This window comes from Prionailurus bengalensis, chromosome B4 (genome assembly GCF_016509475.1).
Source record: "Prionailurus bengalensis isolate Pbe53 chromosome B4, Fcat_Pben_1.1_paternal_pri, whole genome shotgun sequence".
Classification (NCBI taxonomy): domain Eukaryota; kingdom Metazoa; phylum Chordata; class Mammalia; order Carnivora; family Felidae; genus Prionailurus; species Prionailurus bengalensis.
Window position 1 is genome coordinate 49666173 of NC_057358.1, and position 26866 is coordinate 49693038.

At 36.1% G+C, this 26866-nt stretch overlaps 1 protein-coding gene across 1 annotated transcript in view; it reads right to left on the bottom strand.

The window, feature by feature from the left end:
- SLC15A5 (solute carrier family 15 member 5) overlaps positions 1-26866 on the bottom strand; it is an 86163-nt gene that overhangs the window by 15554 nt on the left and 43743 nt on the right. The window contains exons 6-7 of the mRNA XM_043562194.1: positions 18876-19064; positions 8624-8752 (exon numbers count right to left, since the gene is read on the bottom strand). Coding sequence (XP_043418129.1) covers positions 8624-8752; positions 18876-19064 — 318 coding nt within the window. The remainder of the gene's footprint in view (positions 1-8623; positions 8753-18875; positions 19065-26866) is intronic.

Consider the following 26866-nt stretch of genomic DNA (forward strand, 5'->3'; position numbering starts at 1 on the left):
CAGGGTGGATGTACTTCTGTGCCACGGGAAATAAACCCTGTGCAGCAAAAAGAGCTTGGGAATCAGAAATCCACCACTGTTGTAAGATTTGGACAACTTATATAACTTTCCGAGTTCATTTTCCTTTTACATGTGATGGGGCTACAAATATCCACCCCCAAAGAATTGTTGTGAAGATTTAATGAAATAATATCTTTGTGAAATACATATAGCAAGGTCTGCATATAACTGACACTTAATAAATGTTAATTTCTTTCCTTCCTCTATTCAGTAACCTGATTTAAATGCTTCATTTGAGATTCATAGCTCTCCTACCTGAGTTAATTTTTAAAACACATTAATTTTCATGATACCTGAAGGAAATAATATCTAACAACTATATTCTACTCTGGCTTTTCTACCACCTTTTCCTATTTGTCGAATAAGTACTCAAACTATTATTAGCCTCAATTTACAGACGAGGAAACAGAGGCATGGAGAGGCTAAAGTGTCTGCCTGAAGTCATGTAAAGGAGACAGAATAATTATTTGTTGATCAAATGGGTGAACTGAGGTTGGGCCCCAAATCTGCACATACTCAGTTCCTGGCTCTCCTAACAAAGTCTGCATGGAGACTTTAATTTGCATTTGTTCTTCCTGGGAATTGTGAATAAAAATGAAGTTAGGTTGCTGTTTCCAGGAAGGGATGCCGTGTCTTTCAAAATTGTAGAGAAAGCGCTATGTACATTGTTCACCTGATCTGCAAAAAGAATGAGCATGGGATGATATTTGGGAAAACATGCTTTCTTATAAGGGTGAGTTCATTCTCTTGAAGAGCACTGGGAGGTAAAAACCCATCAAGATAGTGTGTTCTCATGATGATTTCAATGAATTATCATGGAAATGAGTTTTAGAAGAGAGGTAATGCTTTGTGATAATAGCCCGATAATGCCATTAGCTATGAACTGTAATTGTAATAGCATTAGTCAAATGAATATATCTGATATTAATTTGAGTGTCAAATATTTCTATAAGATTCTTCTTGTTAATTAAACATCAGCCGTGGTATTATTAATTCACTATCTAGCCAGTGCTCGCACATAGTAGGAACCCAATACGTATTTGTGAACTGAATTTATAAGTCAACCTCGAAGTGGAACTGTTTAAAATAATAAAATACTGGATTTAAATAATATCATGGATATAGCAGGAACTGATTTTTCCCAATATCTGCTTATTTGTACAGTCTGTTCTCTATTGTAACTTCAGTTAGTTAATGATGTAGACTTGTTTATTTCAGAATTTGAAAAGATACCCACCCCCCTCTTGCATATTTGGAGGGAAATCACATGTGAGGTTTACTTCAAATTGCTTTAATTCAAGAGTACGGTTTGTGCCTTTCTTCCTCTCTTGTGGTTTTCAGACCATTTTAAAATCTACCAGACAGCTTCATAACTGCATTGGATACCTGACTATCACTGGACAAAATCATGCTTTAGGTAGTTTGGTATTGCTGTTTGTAATGACCAGTATCAACTGGGCCTTCAACACTGATGGCAATCCTAATTTTCTTCTTCTAAATCATCTCTCGCTCCTGTGACAACACGTTCTTAGCTCCCTGCTCTTCCTATTCCTCATTTTCATCGTAATCCCCCTTTGCTCTCATGAATGGCTTGCTGCATATATCATAAAGAAAACTGAGAGCCTTGAACAGTAGGAGTCAGCATCTTTCCAATACCAGGACCACACCTCCCCATTCTCTCTTCTGTTTTAGTGCAGGAAAGAAGCATCCACCCTCCAGTAAGAAGTCAATCTCTCTTCTTTCTCTTGCATTTTTAGCTTCTCCATCTACACCAGATGTTCTCATTGGTTAAATATGGCCAAGTATCTCTGGAAATAAAAAAGTATCTTGAACTCACACCTAACGTCCCAGATAAAATACAGGACCCACCATTAAATTTGAATCTCAGAACAACAACGAGTTATTTTCTAGGGTCAGCTCTGTCATAAATATCGTACAAATAATTTTTTGGTGTAAAGTATGCTCACAGTATTGCGTGAGACATGCTTATACTAAAAGCGAAGTATTCATTGTTTACCTGAAAGTTCAAAAGACTCTGTGCTTTTATTTATTAAATCTGGCAAATCTACCCACATGCCCATCTAGCCACCACTTTATCTTTTAAATCTTCTTTAGTGCCAAGTTCCTCAAAAAGGTTGTTAGAATGTGATACCTTTAATGTTTCACTTACTAGATATTCTTCACCCTATTCCAAACTTGTCTTCATTTCCTTCTTACCACTGAAATGACTCTTATAAAGTTTTCAGTGATAATGATGTTGCCAAACCTGCAGATACTTTCCATTCTTCATTTTTATTTGATCTCACAGTAGGATTTTACCCAGTTTACCATTTCCTGTTTGAAACAATCCTCATATATATATATATATATATATATATATATATGCATATTTATTTATCTATGGTTATGGAAATTTTAGTAGTTTAATATTTTGAAAATATTAGAAATATTGAAGATACAGAACTCAGGAAGGGAGTAAAGAATTTAGCTGTTTGATTCCCATCAAGATCATTTTAAGTTAAAAATGTGATCTTTTAAAATTCTCATTTAAATATCTGTGATTATTGAGACCACTGACAGCCGTGTTGCCATGAAACTCTGAGTCGCTCGTGAAACAGGAATTTGTAGTTGCAGTAAACTTGAAAGAAAATATTTATGCATCTGGAAAACTATTTAACTGGATCCCATAAGTCCATGCCTATTTTCTTAAAGATATGTTTCTTCAAATTCATGTCAGTGCCTCAGGTCCAGCTTCATCTGGGTTTTGAAATGAGATTTTTAGACCTAGGAAGGGAAAATGGCCTGCTACCTCATAATTTGTCTTTAGCCAGGCCATTCTCTACTTGTCTGTCAACTGGTCTAGTGCCAGCACTCCCATAGCTTACTTGGTGGGCCCACAATTCTCACAGGCAAATCGTGCTCATGGTGTTCAGTCAGAATTAGATTCAGAATCCTCCTTGTACAATGGGGGTATGTATCTCAGATATAACTTGTTCTACATCCTCAACCTTTGGCTCCACAGAGACCTTTGAAGCTGCTCAGAGGCCTTAGAGTTCATAACAATATCAGGGCAGAGTTCAAAATATCTCTTAGACGATGGAAAGAACTATCCATTGTTATTGGCTCAAAAGAGATAGAAAGGGCAGATCTTTGAGTCAGACAAATCTGAAATTCAACTCAGTTCTTAATAAGCTGTGAGACCTTGAGCACAATACTTATTTTTTCTGAGTCTCAATTTCTCCTTCTCTAAAATGGTGTCACTAATAACTTAACTTCCAAGATTTCTATGAGAACTAGAGGAAATAGACGTAAAGCACCACATTGATAAAAGTGCACAAAAGTAATGGTTTGTATTATTTTTGTACATCTACAATATACAATCAAACGGCTAAATTCCTTACTCCCTTCCTGAATTCTAAGAGGAAGGACTAACAGGGACAAGAAGATGTATTCCTTGACTTCTTGATTCTGCCCAATTATCCTTTTTCCCTTAGACGTTTTGCTTTGGATCTTTCAATCATCTTCACGTCCATAACTAAGATGTCACTTTTCACTGAATTCTATTTTGTTATTTTTTTTTCAAAAGGTAAGCTTAGACTCATGAGTATGAGAAAATTGATCTGACTGCTAATGGCATATGGTAGAAATAAGCAGTTTGACTGACTTCTTCACTCCCTTATATTAGCATTGCTACTTTTAGATAAACTATTCCTGAAATGATTAGTGTAGGAGGATGGGTTTAGTCTTGTATCTTCTCCTTTAAAGCACTCAGAGTTAGAGATCCCAGAAGGATCAGTTTTCTCACTTGTACTGAAAATGTCACTCTAACAGTTATCTGTCTGCACAGTCAAGTTTTGAGAAATCTTTTGAATTTACCACATTCACACCATTCTCCATCATGGTGCTAAAAATGACTAATGCAGCTTGGAGACTGGGAGACTGTGATAGCTGATCGTCTCTTCCAATCATACACCAACACTCACACACACTCACATGCACACATGCTCAGCTGACATGAATCCTTAAAGGTTTAAAATATCTTATATGCTAAATGGAACGTGGAGGCATGTGGGATGCTTAAACACATAGTTACACTGTTGGGGTCTTTATGGTCGGCTCTGTCATAAAAATTGGTCTGGCTGTTTGACTAAAAGACTGATCTTGTTTTAACCAAACAGGCCATGACAACGTACGACTTCCTTTATATTTAAAGTAAGCTCTGGCATTAAAATTATCATCATCTCTGAGAAAAGTGGAGTTCAGCATTCCCTTTTTTAAATAAAGGGAAAGTCTTAGAGAAGATAATGACCTACCCAATGTCATCCATATAGGATCATTCTTTTATAGGGGCCTTAATTGGTCACATAAGCCAATTTAGGGTCACAAGACCTAATCCTCTAAATAAACTTCACTTCCTTTCTTGATGAATGCTATTCTGATGGCTAAAGGGAGTGTCACAAACACAGATATATCCTGCTCCCAGAAAAACATATGACAGTCTCCTGTGACATCATTCAGGGAATGATGAAATGCATGGGCTGAATGATAGTAATTAGATGAAGTGGGAGCTGATTACATCCAAAAGAGGAAGATTAGTTGATAACTTGCAGTGAGATCTTTAGGAACTTTCCATAAGGTTCTATTTTTGGTCCTGTCCAATTCAACAATTTTTTCAATTACCTGGAAGAAGTCTAGGAACTTGCTTACTAAATTTGCAGATGACACAAAGCTAGTAGAAGAGTAAAGATTAGTAACTCACTGGGTGACAGAATCAAGTTTTAAAATGTCTGTTATTTAAGATGGTGAATTAACATTTATAAAGGATAAAGTCCTGAATTTAATTAGAAAAAAAAATTGTGATACGACGAGTGAAACTGAACTGAGAGCAACTGCTTAAAAAAACCAAACCAAACCAAACCAAACCAAACCAAACCAAAACAAAACAAAACAAAAAACACCTCAGGTTTTAATTGACCACAAGCACAATGCAGCTACTAAAAAAGTCAATGCAATCTCTGTTGGCATTCAAAAAGAGAGAGGGTGAGAGAGTCACCAGGTTGATAAAAGTAACAACTTGAGTATTGTGTTTAATCCTAGAAACCGTAATACTAGACCATAACCATCTTTACTGAGCACATATTGTGTGTATTAGGAACTTAACCCTGATAACAACACAATGAGCTATGTATTGTTGTTATTGATATGGAAACTGAGGACACATACCTAGATTGCCTGGATTTGAACATTGTACAGCATTATTTCTCCAAATCTTTATCAGATGTTGGAAGAGTTGATATGTGGATAGAAAATCACCTTTATTCTGTGGAACATAGTTGTCAGCAGATGGGCAGACTCAGGTTACATCTCAAAGCAGAGAATTTTTCTGGGTGTTAGATGACGCTGGTCCATCTAGTCTGGGGTACAATGTTAGACTAGATGGGCTCTGACATAATATCCAATTATAAAATTCTAATTTATTGGGATAAGGCTTGATGCAAAACAATATTATTATGAACAACAACAACAAAAACCTTTAAAGAAAAAGTAAATTGAATTAGTGGTAATTTAAATGGTGTTCTCTTGACTATAAGTTTAGAGAGCACCCCACTCACATTTATGTGGCGAAGACGTCCTCACCACTTGTCCTTGGTAAACCTCCTTTCATGGGCACCAAACTCTGATAAATTTATATCAACTTGTATTTATTCATCTTTTGCTATGTCTAGAATATTATCAATGATATCCTACATGTAGACCCTTATCCAAGGAGGTTGTATTGCAAAATAACAAATGTCTTTAAAAGGCTTTTACACTGGGTGACCCCTAATAGTTGTTTGGTGTATCAAAAGCAATGTTGATGTTGGTGTTAGAACACTGAGAGGGTCAGATCTCTGTCATACTAGTTATGACCACTGAACCATTTTGCTTTCGTTTTTCTGTTTCAATTATTACATTTCAAAAATAAGGATAATAATATTGCCTTTATAAAATTCTTGCATTAAATACAATAATATACCATTCTATTCATATTCTCAACAGAAATTTAGGTTTTCAGTGAAATAGATTGCAAGAATAATGGTGTGTAATAAAGAGTTTGCCTGGCCTTTGTCCTTGATTCCTGGTTGGTAAACACCAAACAAACCCTTTGAGTTTTCTGAGTAACTGGAATGCCTTTATTATTCATGGTGGTTCCCCAGGAGCCCCACCTGAGAGCTTATGCTAATGAGCTGACACCTAAGGGGCTTGGCCAGCCAGGAAGACCCAGCTCTGATTAGACGGTTGGGGCTTTGAGCCAAGTAAAAGCCCAACCTCTGGAGGGAAGAGAGGTGGGAGACTGTGTTTAATCATATGGCCAATGGCTCAATCAATGTTGCCTACATAAATAATAAAACTTCAATGAAAATTCTGCATACTGAAGTTTAAGTAAGCTTCCCTGGTTGGCTATATTCTGTATATTGTCACACTGGTGAGCCAGTTGGCCACTGCATTGCTGAGGATGAAGGTGCTTTCACTTTTGGAACCCTCTTAGACCCTGTCCTGATTTGTATTTTTTTTTTTTTTCTATAATAAAGCTGTAATCATAAGTGTTGTGCTTTCCTGAGTTCTGTGAGTCTCTCTAGCAAATTGTCAAACTGGAGGGGATCTTGGGGACCTCGACATTTATTATAGCCAGCTTATCAGAAGGAATGGCAGTCCTGGGGACCTCTGAACTTGTGGCTGATGACTGAAGTTAGCACAGTCTTGTGAAGTTTGGCCTAACTGGGTACGTTCCTCAAACATGCATATGAAAAATGTAGATTTATGTAAAAGATAAACTGATAATAATATTTGACTTTGTAATTCTTCTAGAATATGTCAAATGTGGTTTGATTATAGACCTTTTTTTAAACGTTTATTTGTTTATTTTGAGAGAGAGAAAGAGCTCAAGGAGGGGAGGGGCAGAGGGAGAGGAAGAGAGAGAAAGAATCCCAAGCAGGCTCCGTGTTGTCAGCACAGAACCCATGGTGGGGCTTGAACTCACAAACTGAGATCATGACCTGAGAGCCAAAATCAAGAGCTGGACGCTCCACCGACTGCGCCACCCAGGTGCCCCTGATTATAGACATTTTTTAAGCAAATTTTCAGAGACATCTTCAATGAGTAATGCTGAAGAAAATAAATATATGCTGAACACATGTGTATGTAAAGATATAGGTAAGACTTTCTCAGGTTATCCTCTAAAACTCTAATACCAGTGCTTTGTTCTGTGTTTATACGTATAAAGAAGCTAACCACCAGAGAGGTTAACAGCTTGCTGCCGTGTACACTTGTTGTTATGACTGGCTGGATTTTTGTCCTTTGAGAAATGGAACCAAATCTTAAATAACTCCATATAGCACAGAGCCTAACACACAGTAAGCATTCAATACACACTTGTTGAACTTTCTCAGTTAACTAAGAAAAAGGCAGGGTTTGATCTTATTAAGGACCAATCAAGGATTGTACATTTGCTCCCTAGAACTCTACTATACCTATCATCAAATTTATCACTCTTCATTTTATTGCTTTGCTATATCCGTGGAAACACTGAGCATGTGGAAGTGTGTATTTCTTTGCCATGGTGTCCCCAGTGTTCAATATGATGTCTAGAACAGAGTGGGTCACCTATAAATATTTTTGAATGAAAATAGTGTTAAAAGGAGTTTTTCACTCATAGAAATTAATTTTTCCCTAGTTTGAAAGCAAGTAAATTAAATTTGTTTGTTGCAAGAGAACACAAGCCAATGCTTTCTTTTAGGTGCACAACTGTATTTTTCAAAGTAGAGAAGAATAAGCTTGTAAGATTTTCATAAAATAAGCAAAATTAATTTCAAAAAAAATGTGAAGCCGTATTAACATCTTAGAACAAATAAAGGAAAAAGTCTGTGGATTTAAAATACAGCCAAAGGTATTTCACCATGATATCTAATTACTGTTGTCATCCTGTTGATTTTTCTACCAGCACATATGAGTTGTACTTTTTTGTTGCACGTGAATTTTTCAGATGGGTTGTTTTTCCTAATCAATTTGTATGGGAAAAATTTTCCAAGACCATTTGCTATTAAATTTACAATTTCTCTTTGGTTGCGTAGACATGATTTCTGGGCAATCACAAGGAAAAAAGATCATCCAGATACCCCCCCTCCTCCTACATTTACATAGGACTCACCTTTTCTGAGGATTATGTATGCCAGCTGTGAGACATTATTGAATATGCCCTCATTGAAAGATCTAATAAGAATATAATGACCGATTTGTTTTAAAATACTCTAAAGAAAGACAGCAGAAAGGGTCTCATGAGAAGTGACATTCTGTAATTACCTCCTCCTATCAAAAGAAAAACAATTCCCAGAAATTAATGAATACAGCAAGAGTCTATTTCCTATCTTAATTCTATCTTAATTGCAAAAGTGGATCAATTAAAAAAAAGACTACCCTGGCAAAGCCCTTCTCTTAAGGTTTTGTCTCCCAATTCTCTAGTCATCAAATCAATATATATATATATATATATATATATATAAGCATACCGTGAATCTATTTTTACCTTCTGAGATGAGATATACCAACTCCACCAGCAGTGCCCCCATGAAACAACCAAATCCATTGAACAGTGTCAAAAGATTCATACAGGTTCCTCTGATGGTACTTGGAACAAATCTGTGTATTACAGAGACTGAGAGGAAAAGAGGTCAAAATTTAGAACATTCACTATAAAATACTTTCATAGATATTATTCAAATTCGTATTGATCATACCTCAGAAAAAGTTTACTGATAAAGACAAAATTTGAGTTAGACTTTGTTAAAGTTACTATAGTAAGGCATTGTGATGTTAGAATTTACGTATGTCTAAAAGGAATAAAATATGGCAAAATATACTCTTGTACAGGTACATGGAAAATTTGATTACTTGGTGGTTTCAGTGTCCCAATATATTCACCCAAATTTTACTCCTTTTTGAATATTTCTTACTAATTTTAGATTGAGGTGAGGATTATACTAGGTAATATGACAATGTAATAATGAGGTCTACCACTCTGTGAGTGTATATACATCATTAGTTTCCGTGTAGAAAACTTGAATTTATCATATAAAATTAGCATGGAGATTAAGAGGATGGGTTCTGGAGTTAAACAAGATGATGCTAAAATCCTAGGTCAACTATTTACTACTTCTGTGATTTTAAGTATGTTACTCAAACTTTCCAAGCCTCAGTGTTCTTCTCTATAAAATGGGAATAATATCATCACCCACTTGCAGAGGTCCTGTGGCTCTTACTTGCTGTACTGTATGTATAATACTATATTAGTAGGAATGGAATCAGATTGGCTATTTTTTAACAGTATTAATCTTACCAAGTCAAATGTCCCGTACTTCCACAAAGCCCCTTACATGCATTTAAATTATCCTATTTAAGGAGAGGTTACCTAAAGAGAGACAATAGCTTAAACTTTGGGTCTGCAAAATGGTTATCTTTTTTCCCCACGTCATTGTTGGGGTAATGGTGGCGAGAGGTTTGGAAACAATCATGGAGAATTTTTTTTATTTCAATTACAAATAATATATTTTAACAGACTCTAATTCTAGAGAACACACTGATGGTTACAGAGGGGAGGAGGTGGGAGGTGGGTGAAATAGGTGATGGGGATTAAGAAGGGCACTTGCCATCATGAGCACAGGGTGATGTATGGAAGTGCTGAATCACTATATTGTACACCTGAAACTAATATAACACTGTATGTTAACTAACTGGAATTAAAGTAAAAACTTAAAAAGCCCCCCAATTTTTTTCTGATATCAGAAATAGATGAAAATGAGTATATCTGATTTTGTACATACGATATTAACTATCTTAAAATATGCATCGCAACCTTAGGGATACATGCTAAAATATTTACAACATTTATCATAATAGGGTATCTGGGATTTGCGTCAAAATTATACAAAGAGGAGGAAGAGAGTGTGCAAGTGAGAGTAGAGATGAGACAGGTTTGGCTAGGAGTTGAAAATTATTAAAGCTGGAATGTGAATACAGCAGGAGTTCATTACACTAATCTCTCTCTTTTGCATATGTGTGGCAAAAAATTGGAAGGGAATACATTAAATAATGTGAGCATTGTTAGCTCTGAGTGGTTGAATTATCAGATTTTTAATTTTCCTTCTTCTTACTTTTTCTGTACTTTGCAAATTTTTCTGCAGTGAGAGATCATAAATAAACATTAAAAGGAAAGTGGTTATAGAAAACCTATATACTGTAAAGGCTAAACCTTTAGTTTCCTTTTCTATAAAAAGAGATCTTATCATCTCTTCCCTTCTCTCTCAGGAAAATTTCACCCCTGATTTACTTGTACTTTAGCCCAGAAAAACTGTGCATTTGTTCAGCACTTTAAAAAAAATACTTATTTTTGAGAGAGAGATAGAGAGAGAAGGGGAGGGGCAGAGAGACAGGGACAGAGGACCCCAACCAGACTTTGTGCAGACAGCAGACAGCCAGATGCGGGGCTCGAACACAGGAACCACAAGATCATGACCAGATCCAAAGTTCAACTGAGCCACCAACTGAGGCTGAGCCACCCAGGCAGTCCTTCCTGTTCAGCACTTTGAAATATACTTACTAATACGTAATGTAAATGTATTCATGCTCCTTCCTGCCATTCATTTAACATTTCTCTTTTGTTTTCTGCATGTTTTTATTTATCATCCAATAAACATTTAAAGGAATCCCTATCTGTGGTCCAGGAAATGTGCTGAGTGTCGAAGGCATGAGTAGAAAAGGTGCCGGTGCATCTTTCCTAGATTTCCAACTCCAGGCAGGCAGAGAGCAGAGATGTGCACAACAGGAAGGGGAGTGCTAAACAGGCACTTAATACCAAAATACTTATTGGAGGTGAAGATAATGATGGTGATAAATAAAATACTGTGGAGAAGGGCTTCAAATGTTGGCTGCAAGGGGCCGTATAGGTACCCTAGCTCTCTTGTGTAGTGCAAATCACCAGCAGGAGCCTGAGGCCAATCTCACAAGTTTCTTTCAGGACGATCCAGAGGAGAGTGGGAGCGAAATGCTGAAGAGGCTTTGGGAAGAAATGATTCACAGTTATAAAAAGGATTTGGCTTATGAACTTTCCGTTCTATAAATATGAGGAGACAAACAATGGGCAGAAAGACTAAGTAGGCCGATTTCTTTCACTGAGAAAAAGCAGAACGTACAAGCCCATTATTACTCTGCTAGTTAATTATTAATCCTATGCTTTTCTCTTGCTAGAACTTCTGGTGCGGTATATAATTCATGAGCACACTTTGCCAGCTCTCTGCCTGCTGGTTAATCTCTCTTTGGTGTCATCTTAGTCGTTTTGAAAGCCTCCGGTTCCCTTTTAGAGGACTTAGCTTTTCAAGCCCTCGGATCTCCATTTTCAGGCATCTTACTTGCATGTTCCGATCTCTTTCGACTTTAGTGATAATCAACCTGATTTTTTAGACTCTGTGGTACTTGTTTTAGCACATAATGGTATAGATAGTAGCAACAAGTCTGCCTCTATTCCAAAATTCTCATTTTACTATGAAGACACAGTAAAAAATATACAGTGTATGTGAAAGCTGGTCTTGCCAAGGAGAGCTGAAATGTGCCTCCAGGTGGAGGCTGGTTAGTGTTTGCAAAGATGCCCCATCACAGCATCTGCGGAATCTACAAACCGTAGCGCTGTAATCCCCTTCCCGAGGCACCTGGTATTGGGGACTCATTGCTGGAAATTTCTTTTACTCCAATTGTTCTTAAACTGTTAAAGGTGCTTGTTATGTCTGGGGAGACGTTATTTTGTATATGTGCAGCGGAAGCTAGCACGGGGGAGAAGTTATTTTGAACATGTGTAAGAGAAGTACCGTAGTCCTAGAAAATGGAACTTTATTCTATTACTGCTTTCAGATCATCATTCCTTCCACATACTGAAAAGCTTCAGCTTATTGTTTCCGATTATATCAAAGTTATCTGATTGTATCATCTAATACTTCTCTTTTGTGATGTCATCTATCAATCTCTAGGACATTTTCCTCTGTTATTCAAAGTCATCAACTCCTCTCTCCTGGTCCTCTGTCCACTTCTATTCCTGCCTTAGTTCCTGGCAATTTTACCATATACATAGATCATCCTTCCAACCTCCCTTCTTCCCAAATCTTGGTTTTTCAGTTCCTTTCTAATATCTAATGTCTCCTAACTCTACATTAGCCTCTCATACCCGTGGTCACACCCTGAACCTTGTCCCCCAGACCAGGAGTTGGTGAACTACCATTAGGTAAGGTTCAGCTTCCACCCATTTATAAATAAAGTTTTATTGGAACACAGCCACATCCATTCGTTATATATACCTATGACTGCTCATACACCACAATGACAGAGTAGTTGTAAGAGAGACGGTATGAAAATCCTAACTATTTACTGTCTACCACTTTTTGGAAAAAGTTAACCCATACCTTAGGCCAGTAATGGTAACCACTCCATAATCTCAACTTTGTGCATTCTCTGACTACCACCTTCTGTCTTCCCAGTTTACTGTGTGCTACTTAACCACAAAATGCTTATACTCCTTCAGGACCTCCACTCCATTGCTTTTTTCATTATTCCCGCCTCTTTGATGCCCTTTATGTTCTTACTTCTCTTTTAGCCAAGTTCCATAGTCAATTGGTATGATCATATTCTTTTCTATACCCTCATCCCCTTGTCTTTCTCTTGCTTTTCTGGAAGTTCATTGGCTAAATAATTCACTCTCTGCCATCTCTGCTCTTAGATCCATGCAGCCTAGTGTTTCTGGAAGAAAACCACAACCATGTTGACCAACTCCTTTGAAATTCCTGACCACAAACCTCAAATGGTCTCCTAATACTCCCTGCCAATATTCTATATCTCCTTAGTTCATTCACTCTCTCATCGTTTAGACAACGATTTCATACCTCTCCCCTCTCCTCAACCCCCCAAATATTCTGCTTCACCCTCACTCAGAGTCATGGCCTGGAATCCTACTTTACTGAAAAAAATCAATTACCAGAAGAGAATTTCCACAGAAATCTCCACATCATATATATGCACCTATGAATTTCTGTACCCACATACTCAGATCTCTAAACTGTTACCATTGATGAATTATTCTTGCCACATTCTCAACTTGTAAATTAGATCTCAACCTCACTCCCTCCAGTATTTCCCACTCCCAGATACCATCAATTTTCCCTCTTTTGAGTCATTCCCACCAACATGCTATATGATGCCATTATCTTTCCCTCCTTAAATATATATAAACAACTCTTTCTTAGCCCCAGTCTTTTGTCAGCTACCGTCGTTCCATTTGTTTTATCTCTTTTGCAGCAAAATTCTTCAAGTGAATTATCTACAGTTCTCTTCCTATTATCCTTTATTCATTTTTTTTAGTTTCTTTATTTAAATTCAAGTTAGTTAACATACAGCATAGTATTGATTTTAGTAGAGCCCAGTGATTTTCACTTAGATATAGCACCCTGTGCTCATCCCAACAAGTGCCCTCCTTAATGCCCATCACCCATTTAGCCCATCCCCCCTGAACTTTCCTCCAGCAACCCTCAGTTTGTTCTCTGTATTTAAGAGTCTCTTATGGTTTGCCTCCCTCTCTGTTTTTATCTTACTTTTGCTTTCCTTCGCCTATGTTCCTTTGTTGTGTCTCCTAAATTCCATATATGAGTGAAATCATATCATATTTCTTTGACTGACTTATTTGGCTTAGCATAATACACTCTAGTTCCATCCACGTTGTTGCAAATAGCAAGATTTCATTCTTTTTGATCACCTAGTAGCATTCCATTGCATGTATATGCCACTCCTTTTTTTTAATTTCATTTTTTTAAAATTTACATCCAAATTAGTTAGCATATAGTGCAACAATGATTTCAGTAGATTCCTTAATACCCCTTACCCATTTAGCCCATCCCCTCCAGTAACCCTCTGTTCTCCATATTTAAGAGTCTCATATGTTTTGTCCCCCTCCCTGTTTTTGTATTATTTTTGTTTCCTTTCCCTTCTGTTCATATGTTTTCTCTCTTGAAGTCCTCACATGAGTGAAGTCATATGATATTTGTCTTTCTCTGACTAATTTCGCTTAGCATAATACCCCCTAGTTCCATCCATGTAGTTGCGAATGGCAAGATTTCAATCTTTTTGATTGCTGAGTAATACTCCATTGTATATGTATATACCCCATCTTCTTTTGCATTCATCCATCAATGGACATTTGGGCTCTTTCCATACTTTGGCTATTGTTGATAGTGCTGCTATACACATGGGGGTGCACGTGTCCCTTCAAAACAGCACACCTGTATCCCGTGGATGAATGCCTAGTAGTGCAATTACTGGGTTGTAGGGTAGTTCTATTTTTAGTTTTTTGAGGAACCTCCATACTGTTTTCCAGAGTGGCTGCACCAGCTTGCATTCCCACCAGCAATGCAAAAGAGATGCTCTTTCTCCGCATCCTCGCCAACATCTGTTGTTGCCTGAGTCCTTAATGTTAGCCATTCTGACAGGTGTGAGGTGGTATCTCATTGTGACTTGATTTGTATTTCTTTGATGATAAGTAACGTCGAGTATATTTTCATGTGTCAGTTGGCCATCTGGATGTCTTCTTTGGAGAAGTGTCTATTCATGTCTCTTGCCCATTTCTTCACTGGATTATTTGTGCAGGGGTGCCGAAGCGTCCAACTCTTGATCTCAGCTCAGGTCTTGATCTCAGGGTCATCAGTTCAAGCGCCACATTAGGCTCCATGCTGGGTGTGGAGCCTACTTAAAAAAAAAAAAGAAACTACAAGGACAGAAATTTTCATCTTTTTCTTTTTAATTGATGCATCTTAAGGTTCTAGAGTAGTGTCAGGCATATTGTAGGCATCCATGCAGTATTTTTTGAATAAATAAAACAAACACAGATTATGAGATAGCTGGCATATACATTGGTATAATCAAAACATAATTTGAAAAGTTTTCTATGTGTTTTTTCTTTCTTGTAGATCATCTCTAAGATATAACATGACTTAGTATGGGAAACAATGTCCACTGAAATTTGGAATGTAATCCACTGTGTTTCCTTGCTCAATGTCATCAATGTAAGACACTGACAGTAATTTGAATAATATGTTTTATTGTGCTCACATAGAAATAGCTATAGATTTTATTAATTCATTTGTTTATTCAAAATGTAATTACTAATCATCTGCTCTGTACGTGCACTTTTAAGGAAGGAAGAACATTAGAACATAAGGATGGATAATGAGGCTAAGAATCTTAACTTAAAGATTGCACATTCTTATGGTAAGAGGCAGGCAATAAAGATACACATATAAATAAGATACTTTAGATTCTGACAAGTGCTATTAGAAAAAATGGAACACGGTAATGGTATAAAAGTGATAGCATCACCAGAGAAGCCTCTCTGAAGAGATAATCTTTGAGAAAACTTGATGATGAAGTGAAGCCAGACACTTAAAAACAGAGGAAAGGGGATTCTAGGCAGAGAGAAGAGCAAATACAAAGGCCTTGGGACAAAAATAAGTTTGACACTTTAGAAACACAGAATGAAGGTCATCACATTTCTAGTGAAGTGGTCAAAGAGAAGAATGTTATAATATGTAGATGGAGCAGTACAAGAGGCCCAATCATGTGCAGTCTCATTCACCATTTAAGGAATTTGTCTTCAAAATCCTACTGTGAAATGGTAGAGGATTGGTAGGACTTCTTCTGGAAAGAGTATGATAGCTGTTTTGAAGAGAATGGACTCACAAGGCAAGAGAAGAAACAGCAGGACAAGTTAGGATGCTCTGAAAGAAATGGCAGTAGAGACAATGGTGACAATGTAGACCAAGTGGGTAGCAAAGAAGATAATGAGACATGGCCAGATTTAGATTCTATTTCAGAGTAAAGACTAAATCTTGCTGTTGGATTAAAAGTGAGAAGTAAGGGCAAAAAAGGGATCTAGGATGATTCATGTGAGAAAGACACAATTTCATTCACACTACCAGATCCCTTGGTGTTCAAGTTGTGGTAGGTTTGGTAGAAAGAGATATGAGCAGGACATTGGTGCGTGAGTCCTGTCTTGCCCTATTAATTCATGTGAAATATTAGAATAATAATAATAGCAGCACACATTAGAGCTGCTAATTTTTGAGTGCTGTCTTATACCAGATACCTTGCTTTTTCCTCTACATAAAATATTTCACTTAGTCCTTACAACAACCTTTCCCTAGCTTATAGATGATGAGAAAGGCTCAGAAATGCAGAATAATTGAGAGTCACACATTTAGTCAATGGAAGAACTGGGGTTTAAACTCAGATTTGTTTGATTTTAAGGCCATAGATATTAACCCCTATGCTGTACTGCCTCCTAAAAGAGTAGTTTTTTTGTTTTTTTAAGTAATTATTGAATTTACAGTTCAAAATACCCTTTCACATGTTGTCATTTAATTCTCAAGGAGTAGTCCCCATTCCCATTGATTCTTACACTGATGTTGTGATATAAAGAAGACTTATAAGTATTTCCATTTTAAAGTTCAGGAAGGTGCTTCAAGTTTACTTGAATTATCAAGGTCACAAATATAAATGACAAAGCTGGAAATCAAAACAAAATCTTCTTGTCCCTACCTTATGGTCTATGTAACAGATCAGACCATTGACTTAGTTGGTTGTCAGTTTCCTTATCAGTAAATCAGGGAAGGGTAGATTGAGTGGTTTATATTACATGATCCACCTTTTTAATAGTCTGTTGTTTTAAGTAACTTCTTGGCTTTTACATAATGAACCACTATTGTTAAGTTGGCTGGGAATTTCCTGACTGCATTCACTCATCATCCACATTCATTACCTTTTTTCACTTCTAACCTACAACATTTTGGCTACCTCCAACAATTTTCTGCCAACATCAGGGAAGTCACAAACGTTTGTGTAGTGGCATTTTTCTTCATGGTTCTTTTGTGTTTCGTATAGTGTCAAACAGTGATATCCACATCTTAGACTCTCATAAAGTAATTTGTTTATATAAAATGTATTGAATGGAATGATTTAAAATTATAAGAAGAAGTGTAATACACATATATGATTATAATTCCACTAACTTACTTACTTTCTTCTTTCTTTCTTTCTTTCTTTCTTTCTTTCTTTCTTTCTTTCTTTCTTTCTTTCAGGCAGATTACCACATTCAGTGCCTCATTTGGGTGTGTCTGGGGTCTTGGAAGCTTGACTACCCTAAATTCTCCTACAAATGGACCCTGAGACCTTGTTTGGAGGTTCTAGCAGGGGAATGCGGCTACTCATATACCCTTGACCAAAGAATGTTCCTCCTCTATGGGGAAAGTCATCTTCCTTGACCGAGTGTGCAGCTCTGAGAGAGAAGTACATGGAGCAGTGAGGGAGGAAGGGGACATATGCCTAGCCAGCCAGATCAGCAGAATGAACCCTGATGATCAATGGGGTGACACATGTCACAGCCAGATTATTTTCACATCCTACACAAACTTTATTAATTGACTTTATTTGTATTACCTTTATCAGTGAATTGCTTTGGTATCACATATATATGTGTATGTGTGCATACATATGTATATCTTTATTAAATATGTATATTTAATGAATTTTGAATAACTGAAGATAATAGAATAATTAAAGACTTTAGACAAGTGAAATTATCAGAGATATCATTTAAGATGATTACCCTAAAGGTCATGTGTTGGTTGATTGAATGGGAGAGATAGCGGAGGTAGGAAAGTAGGAAGTTAAAAAAAATAATCTTTGTAAAGTATAATGGGTGTTTGAGTTATAATCATGGCTCCCACTGCAGGGAAATAAAAAGAAGGTAAAAAATAATTGCAATAGATTACACTGATAAATACACACACACACACACACACACACACACTGCTGTGTTGCAAGAAGTTACTGAAATACCTTGATGAATTTTAAAGTGGCTAGTTTAATTAATATCAGCAATCTAGATAATCCAGAAAACCCTTGATATTTAATAAAGTTACTCTGAACTCATCTTATGAAACACTAGTGATCACACTTAATTTAGTGAAACTTAATTTAAAGACATTGAGTTATCTGGAAAATTGGCTCAAATTTTCATTTCATTTGCATGTTTATACACTCTCAAAGTACATTATAAGTGTCATTTTTGGAAGGAGTGTATATATGTGAGTTTTCTATGAGTGAGAAGGGAGGAGGTGGGAAGAAGAAGAGGAGAGTTTTCATCTGAATATATTGGACTTCTAGGTTTTAGCAGTTTTTTTTTTACTCTTGTTGTGTATCTGACCAAATAGTTACTGCCTTTAACAAATTCATAAATCTTTTATTCCATATACATTCAGGAAGAACTAATACTTGTTCTGTATCTGGCAGAGGAATGAAATGAAATTAAACACTTTTTTAAAACATGATAATAATAAAGGGTATGTGGTGGCTCAGCCGGTTAAATGTAGACTCTTGATTTTGGCTCAGGTTATGATCTCCCAGGTCATGAGTTTGAGCCCCTTGTTGGCCTGTGCACTGACAGCCTGGAGCCTGCTTGGGATTCTCTCCTCCCTCTCTGTCCTTCCCCAGCTTGTGCTCTCTCTCTCTCTCTCAAAATAAATAAATTAACATTAAAAAAAAGTTTGTTAAAAAAATGAGTGTAATTAATAGACTTGTCCTCAAGCATTATGGGAAATCTCCATGGAGTGAATAGGTTACCAACCCCTTGAGGTGATGTGTTCTGTGTAAATACTCAGGGTATTCTTACATGAGGTGATGCAGTCTTTACTCACAGGCTGGGTTGACCAGTGTTTCAGCCACTCCAAGTAAAATGTACTGAAGAACCAGGTGGAAACAGGGCATGGAAGAAACAGTGAGAACTTTGCCTGAAAGAGGCTGCTCCATGGGAGGGAAGTGTTTTCTGTGTATTTCAAAGAAGCCAGCTACCATCACAGACAATGCAGCAGAAAGATTTCCAGTGACTGAAGGAAAATCAGGCAGGCAAAAAAAAAAAAAAAAAAGAGAGAGAAAAAGAATGAGTGAGCCCCCAAATCAGTGTATAGGCCATAGCATTTCTTACACATTGACACTAGGAGATGTTTCCTCAACATTTTTTGCCCTGGGAATATCCAGATGCCCACTAACTGTGTTGACTATACTGTGACTATACTCCAGTCTTTCAAAAATAGCTGCTCTGACTTGCTATTTCCTGACTTACTGCTTAGATGGCCTCTGGAAAGTTATTTAACCTCATTATCACTTTCCTCAGCTCTAATATGGGGTTAGTGATGCTGACTTTGTAGGGTGACAATGAGATTTAAAGCAGAAACTATATTGGTATTATTATAACAGTTCCTGCTAGCAATAGGAACCAATTATTAAAGATAAAGCAATAGTTTTGAATTTTTGTCCTCAGATAACATAGATTGGTTTTGATGATTTTTAAAATTATATGAATCAAAAATAGTTTGGAGAAAATTTAAAATAAAACTATCTCTTCATAAGGGTTGAATCATTTAAAAAACGGTTTTGAAATAATCTATAAGTATTTTCAGTCCTCAGTTTTCTGACATTTCTGTAATCTTTTCAGACAAAGTAAAGCAGCCATTAGAGAATTAAAATCTAGAAACTTTTGTTTAGAAAAAGAGATAGTAAAGGTGAATTAGCTAGTAAAGAGTGTAAATGGAAGCAATTATTCAAAAAGTAGCCTACCTCTTCTTTTCCTTTTACTCTTGAGGAATTAGCTACAGAAGTTTGGTTGAAAATGAGTAGGGATTCTGTTACAATTTTCTTACAGGTTATATCCACTGCAACCATTCCATTTCTCAATTTATCATTCATATTACTGGACTTAATCCCATCGTTAGAGCAGAGGCAGACTTTAGCTTGATGGAGTTTACTTGAAATTTAGAGATAGTCACATTTTGCTAACTTGCATAAAATTTCAGATAAGGCAAAGCTTTCAATTCAAAAAAATCAATCTAATGTTTAAATAGCTTAGTGTTTGTTTTGGTTGATAGAGAAACTGGTAGGTAAATTTTTTGATTATATCTCAGCATTTAAATGTATCCATAAACTCTGCTCTTTACTGAGACCCTGAGAAATAGAAGGTGTAAAAGGGGGGGGGGAGACCTGAATAACAAAATATTTGAGGAATTTTTAATTCATTTTTATTTTAAATTAGTTCCATAAAGGCCCATTCATAGTGAAGTAGAGATTTTGGTTCTTTAAACAGCTCACATAAAAAGTTTGAATTTCAGATCTACTTTTATACTTTTCAGATTATCTACTTTTCAGATCACATTCACCACACAATTGCATTTATTTAGGTTACTTGGCACATTACAGACTCATCAGAAAAAGAGCTAATATGTCAATTCAATTTAATATTTACTCTCTTCTTGCTATATGCAAGGCAGTATATTAGGCACAGCTGAGGATACAGGATGAGAAAATATCTGTTCTTAGCCATTTCAGATTCATATTCGATTGGGGAATGTAGGAAAAACTTATTTCTAGTTGGGAAGGTGAGAGAAATAATTTTATGCTTTGAAGAAAGAAAGGCATCCATACGAAGAGGTGATGGCAGCATCATTGGTATGAGCAAAAGCACAGAGTTGTGAAGAGTCAGATTTTCAGAATAGTGAGAAACAAGTTATTTGGGAATCAAGGGACAAGATAGATTGAGGTCAGATCATAAGAGGCATTAAATATATTTTAAAGGAATTTCTAAATTACTCTGAAGATAATGGAATCATTGAAGATAGGAGACACAAGTGAAATGATTATAACTGTCATTTGGGATGATTACTCTAAAGGCTACATGCTAGTTCATAGGATGGGAGAGAGAGTGGAGGCAGAAGATAGTTAGGAAGTTTAAAAAATAATCTTGATAAAGTATAGTAGGGGCTTGAGTTATAATCAGGGCTCCCACTTCCAGGAAACATTGTGAATAGAAACATAAGATTCAATAGATTCCACTGATAAAACCATAGCAAGAGCAAGAAAGAAGCAGATGTCAATGTTGAATATGAGTCCAGTTGACTAGAAAGATGATAGTGCCAATAATATAAATAAGATCCATGATAGATAGGCATAACATGAATTTGATTTTGAGTTGAGTTGGAGATACAAAGAAATAATTTAAAGAGGAGTGCTCAGAAAACAATTGAAAATGTGAATCATAGGTCAGAAGCCTGGTTGAGTCAAAAGATAAAGATTAATGAATCATCTACATGGAATTGAAATTTAAGGTCAGGTGAAATTAAAAAATGACTGGGGAGAGAAGAGAACATCTAAGCAATGCCTTCAGACATATTTGCATTTGGGGGCAAGAAAAAGAGCTAAAACCACTGAAAGAAAGGTCAGAAAGATGGGTAATCTCTAAAGGAAGTTTTCAAAGAAGAGGTTACACAAAACAGAACTTTTGATCTTTCCCTACTTCTTCATTCTTCCCCATCTCTTCCAGTACCTTCATGCACTCAAGGCAGAAATTTGGGATCCTCTGTCTTTCCCAAATATATTATTAAGTTATCCAGATTCTATTTGAAAATATACTGTGAATGAACCTGCTTCTCTTCATAGCTACTGTCATCATTGTAGTCCAAGTCATTATTATTTTGAAACCAGACTATGTGCAATAGCATGATTAATGGTCTTCCTATTTTCACTCTTGCCCACCTGTAATCTATTAGGCACCTAACATTCAGGGTGATCTTATATAAATGCAAATTCAATGTTACTCTTCTGCTTCAATTCCTTCTCTAGGTTTCCATACAGTTAAGATGAAATCCCAAATCTTTCACATGGTCTTTATGATCTTTCTTGTACTTATCGCTTCACTCTCATTGCTTGCTACTTTCTCCTCTCGGACCATTTTTGAGCCAATTTTTTTGTTCTTGACTATCTTAAACTCTTTCCCAACTTAGAGATTTTGCTTTGCTCTTCACTCTATCTGAAACATTTTTTCCTACTGTTTACTTGCCCAGTCTCACCATTGATATTCAGTATTTTACTGAAAATCCTAGCCAAAACAATTAGGCAAAAAGAAGAAATAAGAGTCATTCAAAACAGGAAAAAAAGTAAACAATTTGTTTGATTTCATATGTAGAAAATACTAAAGAATACATACACACAAATTGTTAGAATTAATCAACAAGTTCAGTAAAGTTTCATGATACAAAATCAACATAAAAAATCACTTGTGTTTCTACACACTAACAATGAACTATGTGAAAAAGAAATTAAGTGGGGTGCTGGGTGGCTCAGTAGGTTGAACATCTAACTCTTGATTTGGGTTCAGATCATGAACCCAGGGTCGTGGAATTGAGCCTCATGTCAGGCTCTGTGTTGAGCATGGAACCTACTTGGGACTCTCTCTCTCTCTCTCTCTCTCTCTCTCTCTCTCCCTCCCCCTCTCCCTCTGCCCTTCTCCCCCACTCACGCATTCTCTTCTCTAAAATAAAAAAAAAAGAAAGAAAGAAAAGAAATTAAGAGAATGATCCCATTTACAATAACAACAAAAAGAATAAAATACTTTGGAATAAATTTAACCAAAGTGACAAAAGACTTATACACTGAAAGCTCTAAAACATGGATCAAAAAAAATTGGAGTTGGTATAAATAAATAGAAAGACATCATATGTTCATGGATTGGAAGAATTAATATTGTTAAAATATCCATATTACCTAAAGTGATCTACAAATTCAATTCAATCTTCATTAAAATCCCAATGACATTTTTTTATAGACACCAAAGTCAACAATTCTAAAATTCATATGTAACCACAAAAGACCCCAAATAGCCAAAGTAATTTTAAGCAAGAACTACCCTGGTGCCCTCACACTTCCTGATTTTGAAATATATTACAAATGTACAAAAACCAAAGCAATACGGTATTGGTATAAAAACAGACATATAGACCAATGGAACAGAATAGAGAACCCAGAAATAAACCCATGCGTATGTGGTTATCTGATCTTTGACAAAGGTGCCAGAAATATACAATGGGGATAAGATAGTCTCATGTGGCATTGGGAAAACAGAATATCCACCTGCAGAAAAAATGAAATTTGACCTTTATCTTATATCACACAAAAAATTAAATGAAAATGGATTAGACTTAAACATAAGACCTGCAACTGTAAAACTCCTAGAAGAAAATATAGAGGAAAAGCAATGGTCTTGGTGATTTCTTTGACATGATACCAAAAGCACAAGGCACAAAAAAAAAAAAAAAAAGCAAAATTGACAAATGGGACTACATCAAAGTAAAAAGCTTTTTCATAACAAAGGAAACAAAATGAAAAGGAAATCTATGAAAAGGGTGAAAGTATTTGCAAACCGCGTATCTGATAAAGAGTTAAAACCCAAAATATGTAGAGAACTTCTACAACTCAATGTAAAAAAACTCAAATAATCTGATTTAAAAATGGGCAAAGGAACTGATCAGACACTTATCCAAAGACAGAAAAAGTCAACAGGTATATGAAAAGGTACTCAACATCACTAATCATCAGACAAATGAAAATCAAAACTACAATGAGATATCAGCTTACACCAGTCAAGACAGCTATTATGAAAAACAGAAGATAACAAGTGTTGGTAAGGGTGTGGAGAATAAACTGGTATAGCCACTATGGAAAACAATATGGAGATTCACAAAAATTAAAAAAGGAACTACCGTATGATCTAGCAATCCCAACTCTGGGTATATATCCAAAGGAATTGAAATCAGAATCTTGAGATATCTCCATTTTCATGTTCACTGCAGCATTATTCACAATAGTCAAGACACGGATGCAAACTAAATGTCCATGAATGGGCAAATGGATAAAGAAAATGTGTCATAGACATGCAACAGAATATTATTCAATCTTAAAAAAGAGAGAAATCCCACCATTTGTGTAATGTGAATGAACCTGGAGATCATTACACTATGTGAAATAAACCAGACACAGAATGACAAATACTACATAATATCACATATATGTGCAATATAAAATAATCATGCTATGAGCTTAAAGAGGCAGAGAGTAGAATGAAGTTGCCATGGTCTGGAATGAGGAAGATATGGGAAAGTATTTGTCAAAGGGTACAAAGTTTCAGTTATTCTAGGTGAGGAAGTCCTGGAGATCTATCATACAGCATAGTGCCTATAGTTTATAACACTCTGTTGCATACTTAAAATTTACTAAGAAGACAGAGCTTGTGTTCTTATCACACACAAAAAATTATAATTAGTATCATATATATTTTATTTTATAATTATATTTTATCACCTATAATAAATATTATACATAATAAATAATATATTTTAGAAGTCTAATATATGCTTTATATTATTATTACAAATTAATAAATAAAGAAGGCAGAAGGAAACTTTTAGAGATGATCTACATGTGTATGGCATAGATTATGTGATGGATTCATAGACGTATACTTATCTCCAAACTCATCAAACTGTAACCATTATATACGTACAGCTTCTGTGGGTCAGTCGTACCTCAATAAAGTTTTTTTTAAAAGAGACTTATTGGATTATTTTAGGAGGATCCAACACCTATTGTAATTAATAGGAGTTGAAAACAAAAATACAGAGAAAATGAAGGAGAGGAAATTCTATTTTAAAAATAAAAGAAAATTTCTCTGATTGAGAGAACAATGAGAATACATGGTGAATAGTGTGATGGTTGAAAAGACCTTTACCAGGGCACAATAACGTGGCAACTTAGAATATCACTGATAGAACACTCCACTTAGGAAAAGAGGTCATAAACACAGGAAAGAGCATCGGAAGGGCACGAGGCCTTTCAACAGTCCTTCAAGTGTGTGGATCACAATAGAGCAATAGCTTTAAATTTCTGAAGAAGGGTGCCTGGGTGGCTCAGTCAGTTGAGCAGTCGACTCTTGATTTCAGCTCAGGTCATGGTCTCATAGTTTGCAGGTTCCAACCCCACATCTGGCTCCGTGCTGAGAGTGTGGAGCCTGCTTGGAGTCTCTCTCTGTTGCTCTCTCTCTCCTCTCCCTGCCTTTTTTTCTCTCTCTGTCTCAAAATAAATAAGTAAACTTAAAAAAATTAAAAATAAATAAATAAAATTTTGAAGAAAAATTCTTTTCAACCTACAATCCTATGTACAGTGAATTAATCAAGGGTAAGGGTAAAAAGAAGGCTTTTCAAGCCATATAAATTCTTGGAAAACTTGCTTCCCATATACCTTTCATAGGAAGTTGCTAAAAGATAAATGGTAATGAAAAAGGAAGTAAATCAAGAAAGAGGAAGAGGTAATTAGAAATCTAACAAGAAAGAGCACCATGCTGCTGTTCCTAAGGGCCACAGTCAAGACAGAATTAGGACATAGAAGTCTGTGAGAAGATCACCAGAGGAAAAAGAGCCTTTAGTATATTATCTTATATGTTTTAGCACTGGGACAAAGCTGGTGATGGGATGATGAAATTGGTAGAGAAGTTTGAGAATTAACAAAACAATTTTGGGGGCATCTGGGTGGCTTACTCGGTTATGTGTCTGACTTTAGCTCAGGTCATGATCTCGCGGTTTGTGAGTTTGAGCCCCATGTTGGGTTCTGTGCTGACAGCTAGAAGCCCAGAGCCTGTCGAGGCTGTTTAAAAAAACAAATAATTTAAATTTTTTTTTGATGTGTTTTATTTTATTTTTAAGAGAGAGAGAGAGAGAGAGGGAGAGAGAGCATGAGCGGGGAAAGGGCAGAGAGAGAGGGAGACACAGGATCTGAAGCAGGTGCTTGACTCTGAACTGTCAGCACAGAGCCCCACGCAGGGCTTGACTCACAAACTGTGAGATCATGACCTGAGCTGAAGTTGGACGCTTAACCATCTGAGCCACCCAGGTGCCCCTCATATACTTTTTAAATATAGAAAATAAATGTTTATATGAGACAATTTAATTCTTTGATTTTGCCATGAGTGTGTGTGTGTGTGTGTGTGTGTATGTGTAAAACTGATTGCTGATTTAAATAAAAATATTCTATAATCATATTATTTAGCAATATTAACTTATACAAACAACACCTAAAGATCTGTCTCTGGGAACCTTGACTGGATGGTGGAGAAAGCCAGAGCTAGAGACCAGTACTTACTATTATAAGGCTTTCAGTATTATTTGTTTACTAACCTACACGTTTCCCTGAATCAAAGATAAATTCAACTATAAAAAGAAACACTTTTTTATGTATCATTGAGATAGGAAGAAATGTAACACAATTTCAGAGATGACTTTATACATATATATGGTATTGCCGTGGACTGAATTATGTTCCTTCAAAATTCATTTATTGATGTCCTAACCTTCAATGTGACTATTTGAATACAGGTTTTTAGAGAGCTAATTAAGGTTAAAAGAAGTCAGAAGGGTGGGGCCCTAATCCAATAAAACTAGTGTCCTTAGAAGAAGAGGAAAAGACATGATGTCTGTGCATGAGTAGAGGAAAGGCCATATGAAGACATATCGAGAACAGGGCCATCTGCAAGCCAAGAATAGAGGCCTCAGGAAAAACCAAATCTTCCTACACCTTGATCTTGGACTTTTACCATCCAGAACTGTGAGAAAAAAATTTCTGTTATTTAAGCCACCTTAATAAGCCACCTGTGGTATTTTGTTATGGCAGCTATAGCAAACTAATGCATGTATGTTCAGGCATTACATAAAAATTCAGTTGTTCAAATTGCATGAATTATATCGTCCATGATAATCATGTCAACTGTAAAGAAAGTGTTGAGGTAGGTAAGAATAAGTTTTCAAACTTTCTT